Raw genomic sequence first — 19,099 nt, 5'->3', positions numbered from 1 at the left:
ATGAAAAGTTCGTTTTTTCATAGCAAGGGTAACCTCAATGTTAGCGGGAAAGTAAATAATACTTGAATATGACATCGAAATGCTTTAGGTTCATTAGAACGAATCGCAACACAAACGCACACCTTGCCCCCTCTTCATCAATCGAATGGAATCACGCTTCTCATAATACTTGCCAATGTTCGACTCGGTCGGTGAAATTGATGAATAAGATTGCTTCGACCACCATCCATCGCATACGAAATCAGATCTCACTCATCCTTTAAGTGATTGACTACAAGTGTAGAATTTGATAACTAAAAAACACTCTATAATTTTTTACGGAAGTTTACACTGGACTTGGGATGACTCATTGATGACAATGCGCGCAAATAATCACCAATACCATGATTTCAAAGGCGTCGCGACGCGTTGAAACGATTTGCGTGCACTGGATCGAGCCAACATGGTAGAACCGAGGTATTTAGATATCTAAAACGTTAGATGATTTGCATTTGTTTTTATGTTTTCCCTCATAATCAAACTGTGTTATAACGTATGGCATTACAATTCGGTAGTAATATTTTGCTAATTGTTATCAACAAGAAGAAGCACTCTGTTTCTTTTTTTTCTTGGTACCTACATTAGCATGTATGTATTGGCTCTCATTCCAGCACGTAATCGTTGAAAGCGACAAAGCATCTCCAATTCTTGTAGCAAAAAGTCACTTGAACTTACTATCGCTTCACTCATACGTTGAGAACACAAAAGACTGAGCATGTGCGGCTGGAGCAAATCAGCACGTGTTTTTGAATTAATGAATATTAATGTAGTTTCACGTGCTTACGCCCGAAAACTTGAAATTTTCGGATGACGATGAGTACGAAATTGATTTCGATTATCAAAAACAAACAAAGCATTTTCTTGAGTTTGAGTTGAGTATTGGATGAAATAAATGGAAAATACTATAGATGTTGTGTTCAACCAACCGACCGGCAAATCTGCTGCGTTGGTATGCAGGCAGTACAAGATGAGAAAAGTTTCGACACTCACTACACAGTAATTCAACTATATTTGTGCCGCCACGTAAATGACTACAAAAAGCAAGCGGCGCCCTTGGTACGCAGTTTTCCACAGTGTCGTCGTCGTGGCCAACGTCAGTCAGTTGCTGGAATCGATGCTGAACTGAGCGTCGCACACACGGTTAATTTAGAGGGTGTGTTAGACGAAGACAAAAAAAAGAAGTGATTCAGATTAGTTACCACCTAATTAGTAAACCAAAGAAATTCTTGTAACTGCAGACAACATGCAGCAGCCAGGTGTTGTTATCGTTGGAGGTACGTTGTATTGAAAGGGTTTGAGGTATATGAAAAAAAACAAAGAATCTCGTTCCGATCGGCTATGGCAGGTAATACGATAGCACGTTTAAGGTATCGCGGGAAGTTGTAAATTGAGTCTGTGCACCTGTTGACCATTACGTCGATCTATGTTAATGAATTGTTTAGAGTTTGTTACTGGAAAATGGAAAAAATTATTTGTTGTTATCGAAATGTGTTAAATATGTTCGAAAAATTATTGGTTTAGGCACAGAGTCATTTTGTCATTCATGAGTATTGCGTACTACATTACAGTGTATGCACCTGTGCAATCACTAAGAAAATGTAATATGGCTTCAATGTGGCGTGAATGAATCCAATGCCAAAACACGGTTAAAAGTTTCAAAGTATTGGAATAAGGGTTAATCATCTAAACTTCATATAGTTATGTTGCACAAGTTGAGCGTGGACCGGCATATTTAGAGACTTGTGATGGTTTTTCAAAATTTCCTTGATTGGAAAGGAAAGATCAAAGGTGCATGTAACAAAATTATGTAGTGGATAAGGTGAGCGAACAGCAGAAACGCAACGGAAAGAATGGTGAACCTCTCCCGGCGAACGACCACAATATGTTAAAGCCGGGTATAAATAAACGATATTAATAATAATAATAATAATAATAATAATGAACCTCTCTGGCTGTAGAATATCCTTCAATTATAGCTCTCCATACACAGATTCAAATATATATGGAGAACCAAACTCCCGGATACGCAGTTGCGTCAATGCGGAGCAGGTACAAAACAAAGGCTGGTGTCCACTAGGAGATTGATAGTACCTATTATCCTCCTCTGGACTGATTCAACCTGGGGGCCATGTGACAGTAAAACCTATAGCTATTGCATGTCTTAAAGCGACAATAGCTAAAAATTTCCTTTGCCGCTTTCAGTTACTAGATTCTATCTATCTATCTATCTATACAGCAATTCCATAAGAAAAAGATATACAACCTCTTAGAAATTTATAACTTTTGGTACAATCGTCCTACTTCGGGAAAAATTGGACCCGGCGGGTGCGGCGAAATGTCCCACTTTGGCCGAGCATTGTCATGTATGAGAATAACATTATCATATCTTTGCTTGTATTACGGCCGTTATTCTCGTAATGCACGGTTCAAACGCATCAATTGCAGCTTATACCGATTGTTCGTTATAGTATCGCCTGGTTGTAGCAGCTCACAATACTCAACACTCTTTTGATCTCAACAGATGCACAACGTGACCTTCGAACCATGAATATTCGGCTTTGGTGTTAATGTTGATGTCGATGGCAACAATTGACCGGACATAGCGTAGTATTTTTGCCTTTCTCATGTATGTAGAAAGGTTAATCATCACTGTGAAAACTGACTTCTAAACAGGCCGAGTGTCATATACCATTGGACTCAGTTCGTCGAGATCACAAAATGTCTGTGTGTATGTGACAAATAATGTCACTTATTTTTCTCACAGATGGCTGAACCGATTTTTACAAACTCAGATTCAAATAAAAGGTCTCATGACCTCATAGACTGCTATTGAGTTTTATCCTGATCCGATTTTCGCTTCCGGAATTACACACGCTCATTCAATGTTACTCACTTTTGCTTATTTAGTTCAAATGTCAAAAAAGTGAGTAATATTGATTTAGAAGACTGAGTAACTTCTACTCAGTTTCAAAATTGACAGCAAGTTTTACTCACAGTGCTTTGAAAACGTTGTGTGAAAATTTACGTTTACTGATTTGCGTATATCTATTGAAAGGAAATTCGAAGGAAAATGGAACAGATTGAAGCCGCGGAAGGTGAAGAAGTCTATCGAAAATTAAAAGGTAATATTGTTACACCTCCTTATAAGAAAAATTTGCGCAGCTGTTTTTATGGCTGACCTTCGTTCCGGGATACGTGAGGGGGTTGAAAGCTCATTTTCAACAAATTTATAAACTAAATACGAGCAAAAATGAAGTACTGTCGTTCAAATGTTCGGAACGTGGAATTGTATACAGAAGCCTTAATTTTAGGATGTTCTTCCGTTATTTTGACATGTTTCTATAATTACGTTCTATGGAAAAACTACACTTAAATCCATTTGTAACACAAAATTTGATGCACGCACGTTGTTCTAAATTTTCATCCATTATAAAAATCGCCACACGAAAATTTTTCAATTTCTTTGTTTAGACGCCAAACAAAAACTAATCGTACGATATGCGTCAAAATTTGACAGAATTTGTATAAAAGTGTTGCCAACGTTGAGAGAATAAAAGTTTACCGATTGGACAAGCGCGGGAATTTTAACATGAAAATTCCGGTTCTTTTTTGATCATAAGGTCTGTGTAAATCTATGAGAAAATGCGCACTTAATTTTCTCTGAAACTTCTAAACTGATTTTCGCAAATGCTGATCCAGAGCCGACTCCCGGTTCCGGTGTTACAAATGAAAAATTTTCATTTTCATGAGTAGTTTTTCACAAGGCATGGCGAAACGAGCTGCAATTTTGTTATAAAACTTATTGGTAAATCCATCTTAGCAGACACAGAGAAAACTAATGAAATTTACATGACATGTAATTCAATAATACTTTGAAAGAGACATCAATTAAAGATTTGATTGAAAACCATCATCGATGTAAAAGTATATTCGAATGCCTTGAATTTTCAATGAATTATACAACATATTTTTATTTACGCTTAGGTTTGCTTTTAAAGTATATTTAAAAGTAAAGACCGGAGGAGTAACTTTATATTCAATTTTCTGCTCCAAATAAGTGCATGAAAATAGATGTAAATATTTTTATACCTTGTTTGTTAGTGGATATATAAACCTATTTTGGGACTAATAGTCTTCGGTTTCCGCTTCCGAAAGCGCCGATAATAGTGAAGCAAAGCTCCAAAAACGGAACTCACTTCGATTTTGTCAGCAACGGTTAAACCGATTTTCACATATCATTATTCAAATTAAAGCACTTATTGTTTTAAAAGATACTGTGAAATTTCATCTAGACCCGACTTCCGGTTCCAAAATTATAGGGCGATAAGTATCAATACATTCAAAATGACAATGCAAAACCGATACGCGTCAGTACTTGCTGGTACGGAAGAAGAATACACCACCGGCTTTGATCCGTTCGCAGCGTGCATTGTTCAATTTCTTATAGCGTGTGTGACAGATTTGAATCTGTATTTTTCTGGAGATAAATAAGTAAATCTTCTATTCAATTTGTACCTTGTTACTAAATTCTCATCATATGAGCTAAAGACTACGAGATAACGTGCGTGCAATGAATATGTTTGTTCAGAATTACCCGTCGTGGTGGTCATTCTCATCATCTGCTCTGCTGTCGCTAAACCTGCCACCAGCTGTTATCCATCGCGGTTCTGTCGTTACACCAAGGGACAAGCTTGTCACCTCCACGCCGTTGCGACGTTCCTTTCGCCAACACTCCTGTCACTCTCCGTCCCACCTGAAGACCAGAAGTTTCGTTCATTGAGGGAACTCACAGTCATTTACATTATTTAGAAAATATATTACTTTCTCAAATGTTATTCCTCCATTCTAGAAATTTGACAGTATTGTACTTAGAACTTCAGCTACAACATATCAAAAAATAAAATAAAAATCAAAAATACCTTTTTTGAGATATTAGAATTTTAAGTGTTCTCTTTGAAATGAAAATCAAACAAAAAATGTTTTTCAACAGTACTAATTTTTTTACATAGTTCTTCTAATTACCTAAAAAAATCAAATCGATCGTACTCATAGTTTCTGAAGCACATATTATTGAAAATTTCCATGGGATTTTTGCTTAGTCCCTTCCTAATAGTAAGGCAAGAGTAAAAAAGGTAAATTGATGATGCAAATTGTTACGTTTGGCCTTGAATAAGGCGTATGCAAAATTTGAGCCAAATCAAAAAAATTCATAAAAATCTGTCATTTGCGGTGGATTTCCGCAACTAGTAATTTTTTTCTCTAAATTGGACTCATTTATTTAAAACCATGACTCATCTGATTTAAAACCATGACCGATGTAAAATCAAATAGGAATGCATTGATTTTTCGATGAACAAGACTGTATATTAAAAAAAACACATAGTTTTGCTTTCAAAGTAAAGGGTGTTTTTCTAAGAGTTTGCTAGTTTGAAATTTAATTAAAGCACATGTCAAATTGTGAAATGGCAAAATTATTTTTTTTAATTTGGTAGATAGTTTTGTAGCATTTAACATTTAAATATGGCCGCATATGGCCGCCAAGACTATTTTTCACAAAGGTCATTCTGGAGGTCCAATTGTCGACCACTTTTTCAAGGATTTGAGGGCATACTTCAGCAATGACACGTTGAACATTCGTTTCGTTGCTGGGCTATCCATAGAAACCAATGACTTCATGTATCCCCACAAAAAATAATCGATATCGAATTATATCGAGATTTGACGGCATACGAACGCGGAGTCTAATTCACCGGTCCATGTCGCGGAATAATTTTATCGTTGAAATGTTCTTTCAATAAGTCGGTTGTTTCGGCTGCAGTATGACAAGTGGCACCATCCTGTTGAAACCACATTTCACCCACATCCATATCATGAAGATTCGGCAACAACAGTTCATTGATCATGGATCAGTATTGATTTCCACCGCACCAAACTGTAGATTTATTGGGATGCATCGGTAATTTTTGATGGCTTGGCATCCAAAAGAGTGAATGTAGACCGAAATTTGGCACTTATGTTCTTCATGGTGGTCTCAAACGGACGATAATGTGCACTTTAAAATTAATGTAGTGCTCTATAAACGTTTTTAATTAAACACTGATTTTGAAAATAAATTTTTACGATTTGGAAGCGTTGTTTTGGAGTTAACCTATACATGATTATTTGCCAAACAATAGTGAGTAGAGTCACTTTAATTGATGTAAATTCACAAAATATTTTTATCAGTACGACCTGGAAGTACCGGGAAAAGTGGTCAAAATCTTCATAATCGAACTCAGTCATCTTTCTCAGTGACTCAATCGATTGTAACACACATATTTACATATACAAGGTGTAATGGTGCATTATGGAATTCCCGAATTTCGTCCGGATCCGATTTCTGGTTCTGAAATGAGGGGATGGTGAATGTTTAACGTTTCAAACCGTCGATCAGGTTATGGCTGTTGGTAGCAAAACAACCTTTGTTTTCTATCAAGAGTTAAGAAAGAGTATTTTGAAGAATATTACAAGATCACATATGAGCGTTGTGAGACAGGCATTATTACACCACTAAAAGAATTGTTACAATTAAACAATGTATAAAAATGCATTCGTCCTTATTCAAAGTTACTGTTAAGTCAAATTGATATCTCTATCTGTGAATAACCAATGGTTTACTATACTGAAAACGTGTACAAAGTTTTGTCAAATTCGAAGTTGATCCAAATTTTGCCACGCTTTTTGGTAATAATTAGTTAGTTAGTTGTATATTTTAGTTCGATTTTAACCTATCGGTCATTCACCGGGGGTGGTAATAATTCCTGGAACTGCTCATGTCTTTTGCTCTAACATTGATGATTGAAATTGTAGAGGTCGTAAATTGATGCTCGAGCAAACTTTCTTGCTTTTGCTGGAAATCGAGAGAGACACTAAGTGAATTAAAAGAGTTTTTTTAATCGGCGACGTATCAAAAATCGTAGCAATGACGTGACGCGGTGGCATGCAGATATAAACTGGGTTTTTATTTCGGGCGCATCGTTTTAACAGTGCGTCCATTTTTCACCAGTATAATATTTTAAACAAAAGTTCGATTTTTGTTGTATTTACTTTCGAAGAAAAATTTCATTTTACTCGCGAGAACTCGACGATAATGCGAATGTTTTAGATATACTAAACTATAATGGAAAAATTGTGCTAACCTTTTCATTATCTTTTGGTGGTATCTGTATTCATAATTCATAAAAATTCTACGTATATGAGAAAAACGTTTGCACAATTTGCTAGCTGATATACATGCTAGGCCCAGAGTGCAAAATGATTCATTCGAAGGCACTCGTCACGTGGGTGGAATATTTTATCCCTCGAGTACCCGGAAAAGAAAATTGTGTTACCTGAACTTTCAACGTCAATACACCATTACTACTAAAACAATAACCGATTCGGTATTGCCAACGATAAGAATATTGAACTTTCGAATACTCCTACATCAATCTGGAAAAAATGGTGTCTTAATAATGCATAGTGCCACTTCATCATCATTTCAGCTCCCGCCGTCGGCCCCGAGTCCACCACATTGGTTTGTCCATCGTGTAGAGCGCAGATAAGAACACGAGTCGAGCACAATTCCACTACCAAGACGCATATTATCGCCATACTGCTGTTTGTTTTTTGGTAAGCAATATTGTCAACTTTGCAGAATGTATATGTTTATAATTCGCAATATTTCAAACAAATTCTAGTTGTTGGCCTTGCATCTGTGTGCCGTACTGTTGCGATTCCTGCAAAGACGCAAATCACTACTGTCCGAATTGCAGCGCTTTCATCGGTAGCCATAAGCATTAATTTTAACGACGGAATCGGAGTAAAGTCGGAAGCCCTGTCAGTTTTACCAATTTGTATGTTTCCAGTATGCGAACCAAAACGCACAATAAATTCCAGAAACGATGTATTTATCAATAAGAATTTGTAAAAGAACAAATATGCGGAATATACACTAGATTGACAACCAACATCGTTTCCGCAAATAATTAAAACCTTCGTTAAATCTCTTATATTACCACGACTTGTCCTAACCATCTGTACATTCAACTCGATTGTTTCGTAGAACATCAACGATTTGCTGAATTGGTATTCTTATCGAAATTAATTTCCGGAAAGCATTGACCAGTACCTTTATCTGCTCCAACAAATATTTTATATTGGTGCCAGATAAGAGGTAAGTATCTATATAATCTCTGCTATATATGTATATGGAGGAAACCCTACATTGTGAATTACTGGGCTTATAGTCGGATTTCCTCGATTGGTAATATAATCAATGTGCACTAGACAGTCCCGGGTTGGCGGTTCAATGCATAGGACGCTGGTCTTACAAACCAGTTGTCATATGTTCGAGCCCCGACCTGGAAGGATTCTTAGTGTCAGTATAATTCCTTAGTACTAGCCATGCAATGACTCTGACAGAAAAAAAATAATGAAATTTACACGGCAAATAATTCAATGATACTTTGAAATAGATATCAATTGAATCAAAAAAATTGATTGAAAACCATCATCGATGTAAAATTAAATTAGAATGCTTTTATTGTTCAATGGATTGTACCATATATTTAAATTTACTTTTAGTTTTGCTTTTAAAGTATGTTGAAACGTAAAGATCTGAGGAGTAACTTTATATTCAATTTCCTGCTTCAAATATGTGCATGAAAATAGATGTAAATATTTTGTAAGAATAAAGTAATGAAACTTCCACGCCATGTAAATCAATAGTATTGTTAAATAGACATTAGTTGAATGCTCAGTAATATGTCGTACTAAAATTTTTAGACCATTTTTCGATTGTTGAAAGTAACAACAATATTTCAAAGCAATATGATTTTTCCGCATGGGTCTTAATGACTACGGACTGGAATCTCATTAAATTTTCAACATCATCTATCCACCGGTTTGTTTTGTCCATTTACAATATGAGGATATGATTAGGTATCCACAGTATAGGGCGGTTCCTTGCAGCAGGGGTATGCTTGCTAGAATTCCAAAGCAGCTTATTTTATATTCGATAGTATGTCATAGACAACTGTACTTTGTAAAAACTAGGTGAATCCGCCTATATGAAACTGTACCAAATATCGTTAGCCATTCTTCATCATTATTATTGTATAATCGAAAGATCAAAAGAGTGCAACACTGGACAACCCATACCGTCGATTGATCCTTATTCACAACACAAAGCTTTTGGTTCTCGAGTGAATATACGAAGACTTAAGCTTTGAGCGGCTAATAGCTTAAAAGTATACAATTATGATTATTCGCTTGCTAACACGTAACGCAGAACTTGTACATTTGAACTGTATTCTGTTTTGAAAGACTTATCAGGACGCAGCATTTTAAATTGTCACGAAGAATAGATAAATTAACGTAATGAAATTTATTCGTTCGTTCATTTCATACTCGTGCTTCATAGGTGCAGAGAACAAAACGATATATCAATGACACCCAAATTCGAACGAGTGTAGTCGACGTGATACTGGTGCTTAATCCACTAGGTGGTGCGATAATACCGTTTTCTTTCAATTATAATAGTTTATTTAGAAATATCGTTTTATTTTAGTACATTAAAAAGCAAAAGCGAACAGTTTTAACAATATGTATTCATTGTAGTTCATATGAACTTAATTTCCTTAATGCTTTTATAAAAAAAGTAATTGAAAATGTGAATTTGTTAGTGTTTTTTTTCTTCAAATTTTCTTCGCATTTCGTCTTTGACTCGTCAGTACACATCAGTTTTTGTTGACACTGTTAACTACATAACTTTTCTATATGAGACAAACCATCAGAAAATCAGGTCATGGGAAAACTATCAGAAGCTTCAATAGAGTTTAGAATTGAGAAAATGGTTTTAGCTACCAGTTAGGCCATTACTTTCGTTACTTCCGGATATAAATTTGTTCTGTGATCAACCTATAGTAGAACTTTGATCCGTTTTTGAGCCGTCATTTATTAGGCTTGCTGCAGATAGAATTGGAACAAAAACAAATGCTTGTATATCAGTTATTTATAATTGAACTCAAGATCTTTTTTTATACAAATGTAGCGTTTTCTTCATATTTTAAAAAAAAATACGAATAAAATTTTCACGGTTTCGAAGGAATTCTCGATTTTTTCCTGTAACACGGCTCATTAGGCGGCGCACACCTTCTTCGTCCATCGTTTTAGCTATCTTATTCTACCAGGTCGTCATCTGATTGATTTCTTTGACAACCTTTCCCTTTGCCTTGAATCTCCTCTTCATGATTGCCCAGTATTTCTCAATAAGGGGGGAACTGGGGGCAGTTGGGTGGGTTAAGGTTTTTCGGAACAAATTGGACCCCTTTCTCTGCACACCATTCTTGAACGACTTGACTGTAATGACAACTTGCCAAATCTAGCCAAAACATTACGGGATGGTCGTGGGATCGAATGAACTGCAAAATTCGTTTGTGGATATACTCTTTTTGGTTTAATTCCGATGTCATTGTTTTATTTGTAACGAAAACTTTCATTTTTTTGCCACAAATGCCCAGCCAAATTATAAATTTTCTTGCAAATTTGTCGGCTAAAACAAATTTAAATTTGGCTGCAAGATTCCCCCGAGCCGTTGCTAAGTAAAATTTTTGACCTGGGATTTGCCCGAAGTCAGCCTTGACATAGGTTTCATCGTCCATCAGAAGACACCCGTCGAACTTGGTCAGCACCTGGTCATATAGTTTCCGAGCACGAATTTTGACCACATTATTCTGTTTTATGGTCCGATTTGGCTGTTTGCTAGCTCGATACGACTTGATTCCTTCCCGGAGTCGAGTTCTCCTCACGGTACTATGGGCAGCACCGAATTTTCTGGCCAACTCACAGTCCGACAGATTAGGATTCCTCTTAATCGTCTTCAAAATCTTACCACACAGTTTCCGGTCGACAGTTCCACTCCGACGATTGGCTTGAGGCTTCCGAATTGTCGTCAATGTTTCCTTATACAGTTTGATAACGCGCCATACGGTATTTCTGGGCAATTTCAGCTGTTTAGCTAGCCTAGATGCAGACCACAATGGATTTTCCAAATAACTGTGCACAATTTTTTCCCTTCTTTCGGCATCCATGTTTATTGTTTACAAAGTACAGTCGATTTGCGAAATGTCAAAAATCATAGGTGAATCTGATAAAATTCCCGACACGTGGGCGCCAAGAACTTCCAAATCCGTCTACCAGAAGCGCCACAATATGAGCAAAAGTTTGTTCCAATTCTAAATGAAGCAAGCATTAAGATGATTTGAAAGGAACCGGATAAGCAAACGCAATCGTCTCCCAAAGAGAATTCATAATGTTATACTAAATTTGCTGGAGAAAACTTTCCCGAAACTCAAAAATAATTCAAACACAAATAGAATCCGAACGATTTTGTTTCCTTGAAAGTTATTAAGGATGTCAAGATCTACTTTATGAATAACATCATGATTTTGATTTAGAGGAATTAAAAAAGTTGGATTCATTCTCAAAACACCGACACTCTATATCATCAGGTTCATAATCTATTTTCTATGCTGAACTTGCGAACCAACTAGCGCCATTCGATGTATGAGCTCTATACTAACATATTCTTCATAATGTAGACCTTGACACCCTAAACAACTTTCAAGAAAACAAACCCGCTCTTACGCAACATGGAGCACTATGAAAACGGTTTGCCGCATTCTTTCACATACCAACATGTTCGTAATACTTCATGCCCAAATCATTTTGTCTATTGAAAGTAGATAAATAATTTCATGAATTTTTCAAAGTGCCCTTGGCTGAAATTGTGGGTCTATATAACTACAACACGTTTACGAAGACTGTATGAGGCTATTTATTGATAGAAGCGAGATTATTGTACACCACTATGCAATAATCATATGCGATTCGATACACCATTAATATATCTTAGGTCATTCGCCTCTTCGGATCAGAAAAACTTTCTGACCCTATGTGCGGGGTTGGGAATCGAACCCAGGCGGGCTGCGTGAAAGGCATCGACTATCCCATCACGCTATACCCGTCCCCTGATATCTACATTCACCATCGACACTTTTTTTAACCATCAAATTCTTACAAAACGATCTTACATCTAGTTCCAGTTCTTTATTTATTTATTCGTCAAACAAATGTAGACTACAGACAAAAAAAAGTTACAATGGAGCAATTCCAGAAATGCTTAGCAGATCATCAGATTCGACCTTCTCCGATTTGGATGAAATTTTGCACATGCACATGCACAGTTTTGAACTGATGGAGAGGTCAATCCGACTCACGACTGATTTTTAAAAAGGGCGTATGTATTTTTGCATTTCACAAAAATTGCCTCTTTCAAATCGTTGTAACTCGGAAACCGTTAATTGTACAAAAATGGCGTTCAGGAAGAAGTTGTAGGGAATCGATTGGGCACTCTAAAAAAATATACACTGAAAAAACTTTTTGATTTTCTTTTCTCTATAATTACAAAATAATCCGAAAAAGTTAAATAAAAAAAATCAGGGTTCTAATTTTTTTTGACAATTTTTATTTTAAAGCTGTAATTAAAACCTACAGATTGATGGCTTTCCCATCCATGCCTTTTGAAAAATGAAGAAGTTACAGCTAAAACAATTTACAGATATATTCGAAATTTCAAATTCTCGTTGATATATAATCATTTAAACAGTAGAACTAACGTAACTACGTCAAAACGAATAAACACATGTAGAATCAAAGAGGTGTGCCAGTTGACTACCTACTGTTTACAGCCAACGTACGTACCGGTGAATTGCTTACCTAAATTCTACCTGTTTCACATATAAATAGCTATGCATCGTAGAACAGATATCAGTTTAAAACAAATCTCTTTCGAAACAGTTACAATACTACAATATGGTTTTTCCAAAGTGTTGTAAAACTTTTCCTGATTTTGTGTGTTCCGGAAAAGTTTTCCAATTAACAGAAACCATAATTGGAAAATTATAAGCTCAAAAGTGCACGGTTGATTTGAATACTACGTTAAGCATTTGTGATCGCTGTCGTAGGCGGGCTTATAAGGAAAGTCATACGTCGGAAACAGAAGGGCAGTCAACAACGGAACCACAACCATCCACATCGCAATACGATTTAGAGGAAGTACCTTCAGCAGCTGCAATCAACTCAGCATTTTCTGAAGCATCAGTCGCGGCGGAATATTCAAGAGCACACAACATTGAACTCTTCAACATGGGCATCGCAGAAACCAACGTGTCTCTGATATCAACGAAGAAAACCCGGAATATTAATTATCCACGAGAAAAATATTTGGATATTTCAAGAGGTATAAAAAAGCAAATATTCGGGTTTCCGGCGGATGAAGATGATCCAGAATTACTCAAAACGAAAGCAGCAGAGTTGGATGAAGTGATTACTAAAATGATAGAGCAGTTTGCTAAGCCTTGCACTAGGAATGAAAAGTGCGTTTGTTGTCAGTCTTGCCAAACTCGTCGTCAAAGGAGAAAATAGCCACCCAATTCAAGGCGACATACATTGTGTCGGAGGCAAGAGAATCAATGGACGAAAAAAAAGCGAAGAGACAAACGGGACGCAGCAGGAACGAAACTATAGAAAACGAGGTGCTTCAATATTTCAACAGTGATGACGTCAGCAGAGTAATGCCGGAATCAAAAGATTGCGTCACAGTCAAAATGAATGGTAAGTGTGAACGCAAACAAAAACAATTGCTTTATTCATCATTGAAAGAAATTTATTTGGGTTATAAGGAGGAATTTCCAGATCGAAATATTGGATTTAGTACATTTGTAGTATTAAGACCAAAACACAGCAAGTTGTTTGGAATTTCTGGTTCACATAACATATGTGTTTGCACAATCCATGAGAATGTTTCATTAATGATTAATGCTGTTGAAAAATATTTCAAGTATGACGATAAGAATTATTATTTAAAAAAAGCTATTATGTGACTCATCAAAAAGATCCTGCTAACTCCGTGAATGCAAAAGTTGTCCTGCTACACAAGATCTGGAGAGAAGCGTTTTAGACAATTTCGAGGAACGTGATTTGAACAATGGGTTTCTACTGACAGATGTGATCAAGAGAAATTTGTCAAACCAGTAGAAGAATTTGCAGCATATTTTTGCGAAAAATTAGTAAAACTTGTGATTCATGATTTTATTAAATATCAGCAATCCGATTTTCTTAAAAAGGCAAAATCTAATTTAAAGACAGGAGAAATAGTAATTATTTGTGATTTTTCAGAAAATTTTTCTTTTGTGTTTCAGCATCAAAGCCACTATTGGAGCAATGATCAAGCAACCATTCATCCATTTTAAATTTATTATAGAGAATCAGAAGAGCTTGAACATTTAAGTTTCATTGTGATTTAAGAAGTGCCTAAACACGATACCATCGCGGTTCAAGTGTTTATTTCACTCTCAATGTCATTTTTAAAAGACAAAATTCAGATTTAAAGAGCAATATTTATGTCTGACGGAGCTGCCTCGCAGTACAAAAACAAAAAAAAATTTGCAAGTCTCTGTAAATTAAAATCAATGTATAACATTGATGCTGAGTGGCATTTTTTGCAATTTCTCATGGTAAAGGACCATGTGATGCACTCGGGGGTAATTTAAAGCGAATGGCACGACGTGAAAGCTTGGCTAAACTACATGAACACCCAATCACAACTGCAAAACAATTATATGAATGGGCAGAGCAGAGACGTCGAGATGCATTCACGACCATGTCTTTTTGTTACGTGTAAGACAAGAAGAATATGAACGGGGTGTGACCGAGTGGAGTAGTGTTTATAAGGATACCAAAATGATTTCAGGTACACAGAAATATCATTTTTTCGTTCCGATTTCAGAAACCACAATCGTCACAAGACTGTATTCGAATGAGGATGCACGTAGTACTCATACAATTTTCGAAAACTTAAAACCAAGCAAATAAACAATTCATGGAAATATAAAAAATGGTGTTATAATTAAATATCCAAGTATCTCAAGAACAGCTACTTTTAGAAGAAAGGATATCATGAACAAATTTATTTCCTTTAACTTGTAGAATAATATTCTACTGTTTAAATGATTATCTTTCATCGAGAACTTGAAATTTCGAATATATTTGTAATTTGTTTTAGCTGTGACTTCTTCATTTTTCAAAAGGCACGGAAGGAGTAGCCATCAATCTGTAGGTTTTGATAAGAGCTTTAAAATAAAAATTATCAAAAAAAATATCGAAACCCTGATTTTTTTTAATTTAATTTTTTTGGTTAATTTTGAAATTATTGAGAAAAAAATCAGTGTATATTTTTTATAGAGTGCCCAATCGATTCCCTACAACTTCTTCCTGAACGCCATTTTTGTACAATTAACGGTTTCCGAGTTACAACGATTTGAAAAAAAGCAATTTTTGTGAAATGCAAAAATACATACGCCCCTTTTAAAAATCAGTCGTGAGTCGGATTGCCCTCTCCATCGGTTCAAAACTTATGATTTGCCATACTGAAGCCATGTGCAAAGTTTCATCCAAATCGGAGGAGGTCGATTCTGATTTTGTCACTTTTCGTCTACTCATTCCTGGAATTGCTCAATGGTTTCCTATATGCTATACATTATTTCTACGATTTGGTTTCAATTTTTATTTTAATTGTTTCCTGGACATAGTTAGATAGATTTTTTGGTAGTTTTCGTTATAAAAGCGCATCATTTGATGAACAGGATTATTTTTGGCATAATTTGTTTTATTTTTTATCCGAGAATATTTGACGACTTCTGAGATGGCGACTAGGAGCATAAAATTTTAGTTGTGAAAGCAATGATTCAGATTGTACTCTTTGAGAAATAATGTCGTTGATAACATACCCCAAAACGGTTCGTATGGCCATACATTAATGTGACGAATAAATTTAAATAGTTTTTAACAAGGCTTTGGAGATTTTTTTGGTATCGTCTTCTATGACTGCTATGATGGTTTGGATTTTTAAAATTAATCACCCTATAATTTCAGCATCGGATAAAAATCACCAATTCCTTATGGGACCGTAAGCCTTTCAATTTGAAATTTTGTTTATGAAATTCGTTTTGGTTTTTTCGGAGAAACGACTGAGCTCCTCTATTCCCGATATTTTCGGAACCGGAATTTGGAAGCCGGTGTAGTCGAAGTCTTAAATGCGCTCAAAGGATTGTAAGCCATTTCATTTGATTAGAAAATTTTGAAAATCAATGTAGCCATCTTTGACAGATCGCAGTGCGTTCCAACTAAAAGTTGTGGAATTGTCGAAAACCGAATACCGGTTAAACTGAAATAAGCTTATTTGCTAAATTTCTGTTTGAGCTGTTAGTAGAATATTCTCACTAATAGTACTGTTGTTGTACCGTTGAATTCCACTATGTCACGTCATTACACTCTCACAGTCACTATTTTCACAGTCACTATTTTTCCCGAAAGTGTATCACACGTTATAATACTGATACGTATTTCGGAATGTTATTTACATCCTTCTTCAGATACACTGAAGAAGGATGTAAAAGTTTGCAATAAGCAGTTCAATTTGAACTGCTCTGCACTGACGAGTCTAAGACGAAACGTAAAGAAAAGTAAAAACGGTTATGTGCCCTAAGCACAAACATAGGCTAACCCCTAAATGACCATACCTGCATCGGCCAGTATATGCCGAAAACAACGTTTTCGTTCGGCACGTCAGGAAAGACGTGGTACTTCGGTACCAAATGATAAGTGTTTTGCAAGTAGCATTAACTTTACGTCTGCTTAGCGGTTCAAGTTGAACTGTTTAAGTTTGCAATAAGCAGTTCAATTTGAACTGCTCTGCACTGACGAGTCTAAGACGAAACGTAAAGAAAAGTAAAAACGGTTGTGTGCCCTAAGCACAAACATAGGCTAACCCCTAAATGAAGATGAAAAGGTTTATCGTCACATTTGTAATTTTTTAGAATACCGAATTTATACAAGATTAATGTTGACGTCATTATGGTAACGGAATCGCAATCAGGAGATGAAGATACTTACCATGTCCTTTGTTCTCGTCTTGCAGCCAATACACTTATGATTACCAGCCAATGGGTGAATGAAAAATAGACACCATTCCTCTAATTCCAATTATCCTACAAACATCATGCAGAGGCAGTACAGAAGCTGTAGTTATTTGAAGAATAAACAATAATGTAATACGTATAGAAATCTGAATTGATAAATAACAATCAACACAATATTCAATATTCGGACCATCATGTAAAAAAAACAATTTAAATACCTAGGTTTTCTGAAAGTTTGAGACATTCGATTTTTTACAGAGTATATTCTCTCATCAAAGTAATAAATTTATCTTTTTATTATAGAAGGTGAAGAAACAAAGTAAATAAATACTTAAACTGTGTCCCTGTTGACATGTAGCTTATGAATGAACCATAAGTAATGGAATGGACAGTGCGAATAGCGTACAATTCGATTATAATTATCTTTCTTAATTTTGAACCGAGAATTTCCTTTATCAACAATAATGTAATTTGAAATGTGAAACAATTGTTTTGTCGATTACGTTCTTTGTTCGATTATATCTCCGATACCGAGCCCAATTTTAGCCTCGAACGAGCCAAAAATTATTGATATCGGTGATTCCATATACAAAAAAAAAAGTTGAGTGTCGGTGTTTACAGAAATCCTAATACCTTTGTACAGATGAAAGCAAACATACAAACAAATATAAACATAAAAATTTTACAAATTGGTTATATCTAATCGTTAATTAAAATTGCGTGAGATAGCTGAGGCCGTATGTTTACAATTATGCATGAACATTTGACCACGACAAAGTTTTTTTCAAAGTGAGTGCCGCGTATACTCACAGTCGATCAAAAATAACAACGTGTTGATGATTCGTATCAGTGTTTGGTCATGTTTACAAGTAACCAATCAGATTTTTGCGTCGATATGTGACAATGGATGAAATGTGGATCCACCATTTCACTCCGACATCAAAACGATCATCGTCTGAATGGACTGAACCCAATGAACCACGTCGCACAGTAATCAGCTGGGAAGGTTACGGCTTCAAATTTTGTAAAGTAAAGAAACAATTCCTGAATGTGCAGCATACTTCGAGGTAAAAGACAAATCCTTATACAAGAACAGCTTGTAGAAGTTAGAGAAGCGTTGGAATGATTGTATTACTTTTGAAGGAGATTACATTGACGAATAACATCGATTTTTGGCAAAAAAAACTTAACGACGAGATTCAATAATAATGGAACAAAATATTTTTCTCTTAAAATATTACAATTATTACAGATGGGTATTTTTTTAAATAAAACATAACACAGTTAATATATGAGAAAGGGTCCATCACACCACTGCGTGGATTAAAAACGGTTTTAATTTTTTTAATATATATAAAAAATAGGTATTGAATTCGCTCAAACTTTCGAAAAATTTTCCGAGGCCCGGAGGGCCGAATGTCATATACCAATCGATTCAGCTTGACGAACTGAGCAAATGTCTGTGTGTGTGTGTGTGTGTGTGTCTGTATGTGTGTTGTCAACTAAGAGGTCGAGATCTCAGAGATGGCTGGACCGATTTTGATCAAACTAGTCACAAATGAAAGGTCTCCCCGTCACCCAGAACGCTATTGAATGGTTTTGAGATCGGATGTTTACTTTTTGAGTTATACGAAGTTTTATGTCAAAATTTTCAGTTTTTTGACAGTATCTGTCACAATTGACCTTGAAAACAGAACATGTTTTCAGACTTAGATTCCGCACGGTAATAGCTATCCAACAAGCCATAGATTGTTAAAATCCGTCCATTTTTAACGGAGATATCGAATTTTTTGTGTAAGCGACTTTTCCCCCATATTCCAGCAGTAGAAGTTCTGCGCGCTGTATGGCAAAGAAAGGCTTGGGAGCAACGTAAAACACGATTTTTTATACTGTTACATACAATAGTTTCTAAGTACCAAAAAGACTGTGAACAGCATTATTTTTCATGACATTTTGCCTCGTACCAATTTTAGCACGGTTCGTTTTTGGCAACATAATCG

The 19,099-nt window shown here is 35.7% G+C and overlaps 1 protein-coding gene across 1 annotated transcript; it reads left to right on the top strand.

Annotated features, from left to right (window-relative positions):
• Positions 1-1,100: 1,100 nt before the first annotated feature.
• LOC131428332 (lipopolysaccharide-induced tumor necrosis factor-alpha factor homolog) lies at positions 1,101-8,027 on the top strand. Its single transcript, XM_058592226.1, has 3 exons — positions 1,101-1,313; positions 7,563-7,689; positions 7,758-8,027. The coding sequence occupies exons 1-3, from the start codon at positions 1,283-1,285 to the stop codon at positions 7,858-7,860; spliced, it is 261 nt and encodes an 86-aa protein (XP_058448209.1). The 5' UTR covers positions 1,101-1,282; the 3' UTR covers positions 7,861-8,027.
• Positions 8,028-19,099: the final 11,072 nt, after the last annotated feature.

The sequence above is a fragment of the Malaya genurostris genome, chromosome 2 (genome assembly GCF_030247185.1).
Source record: "Malaya genurostris strain Urasoe2022 chromosome 2, Malgen_1.1, whole genome shotgun sequence".
In the NCBI taxonomy this organism is placed as follows: Eukaryota; Metazoa; Arthropoda; class Insecta; order Diptera; family Culicidae; genus Malaya; species Malaya genurostris.
Note: the sequence above shows the minus strand (reverse complement) of the source record. Positions and strands in the feature narration are given on the sequence as shown.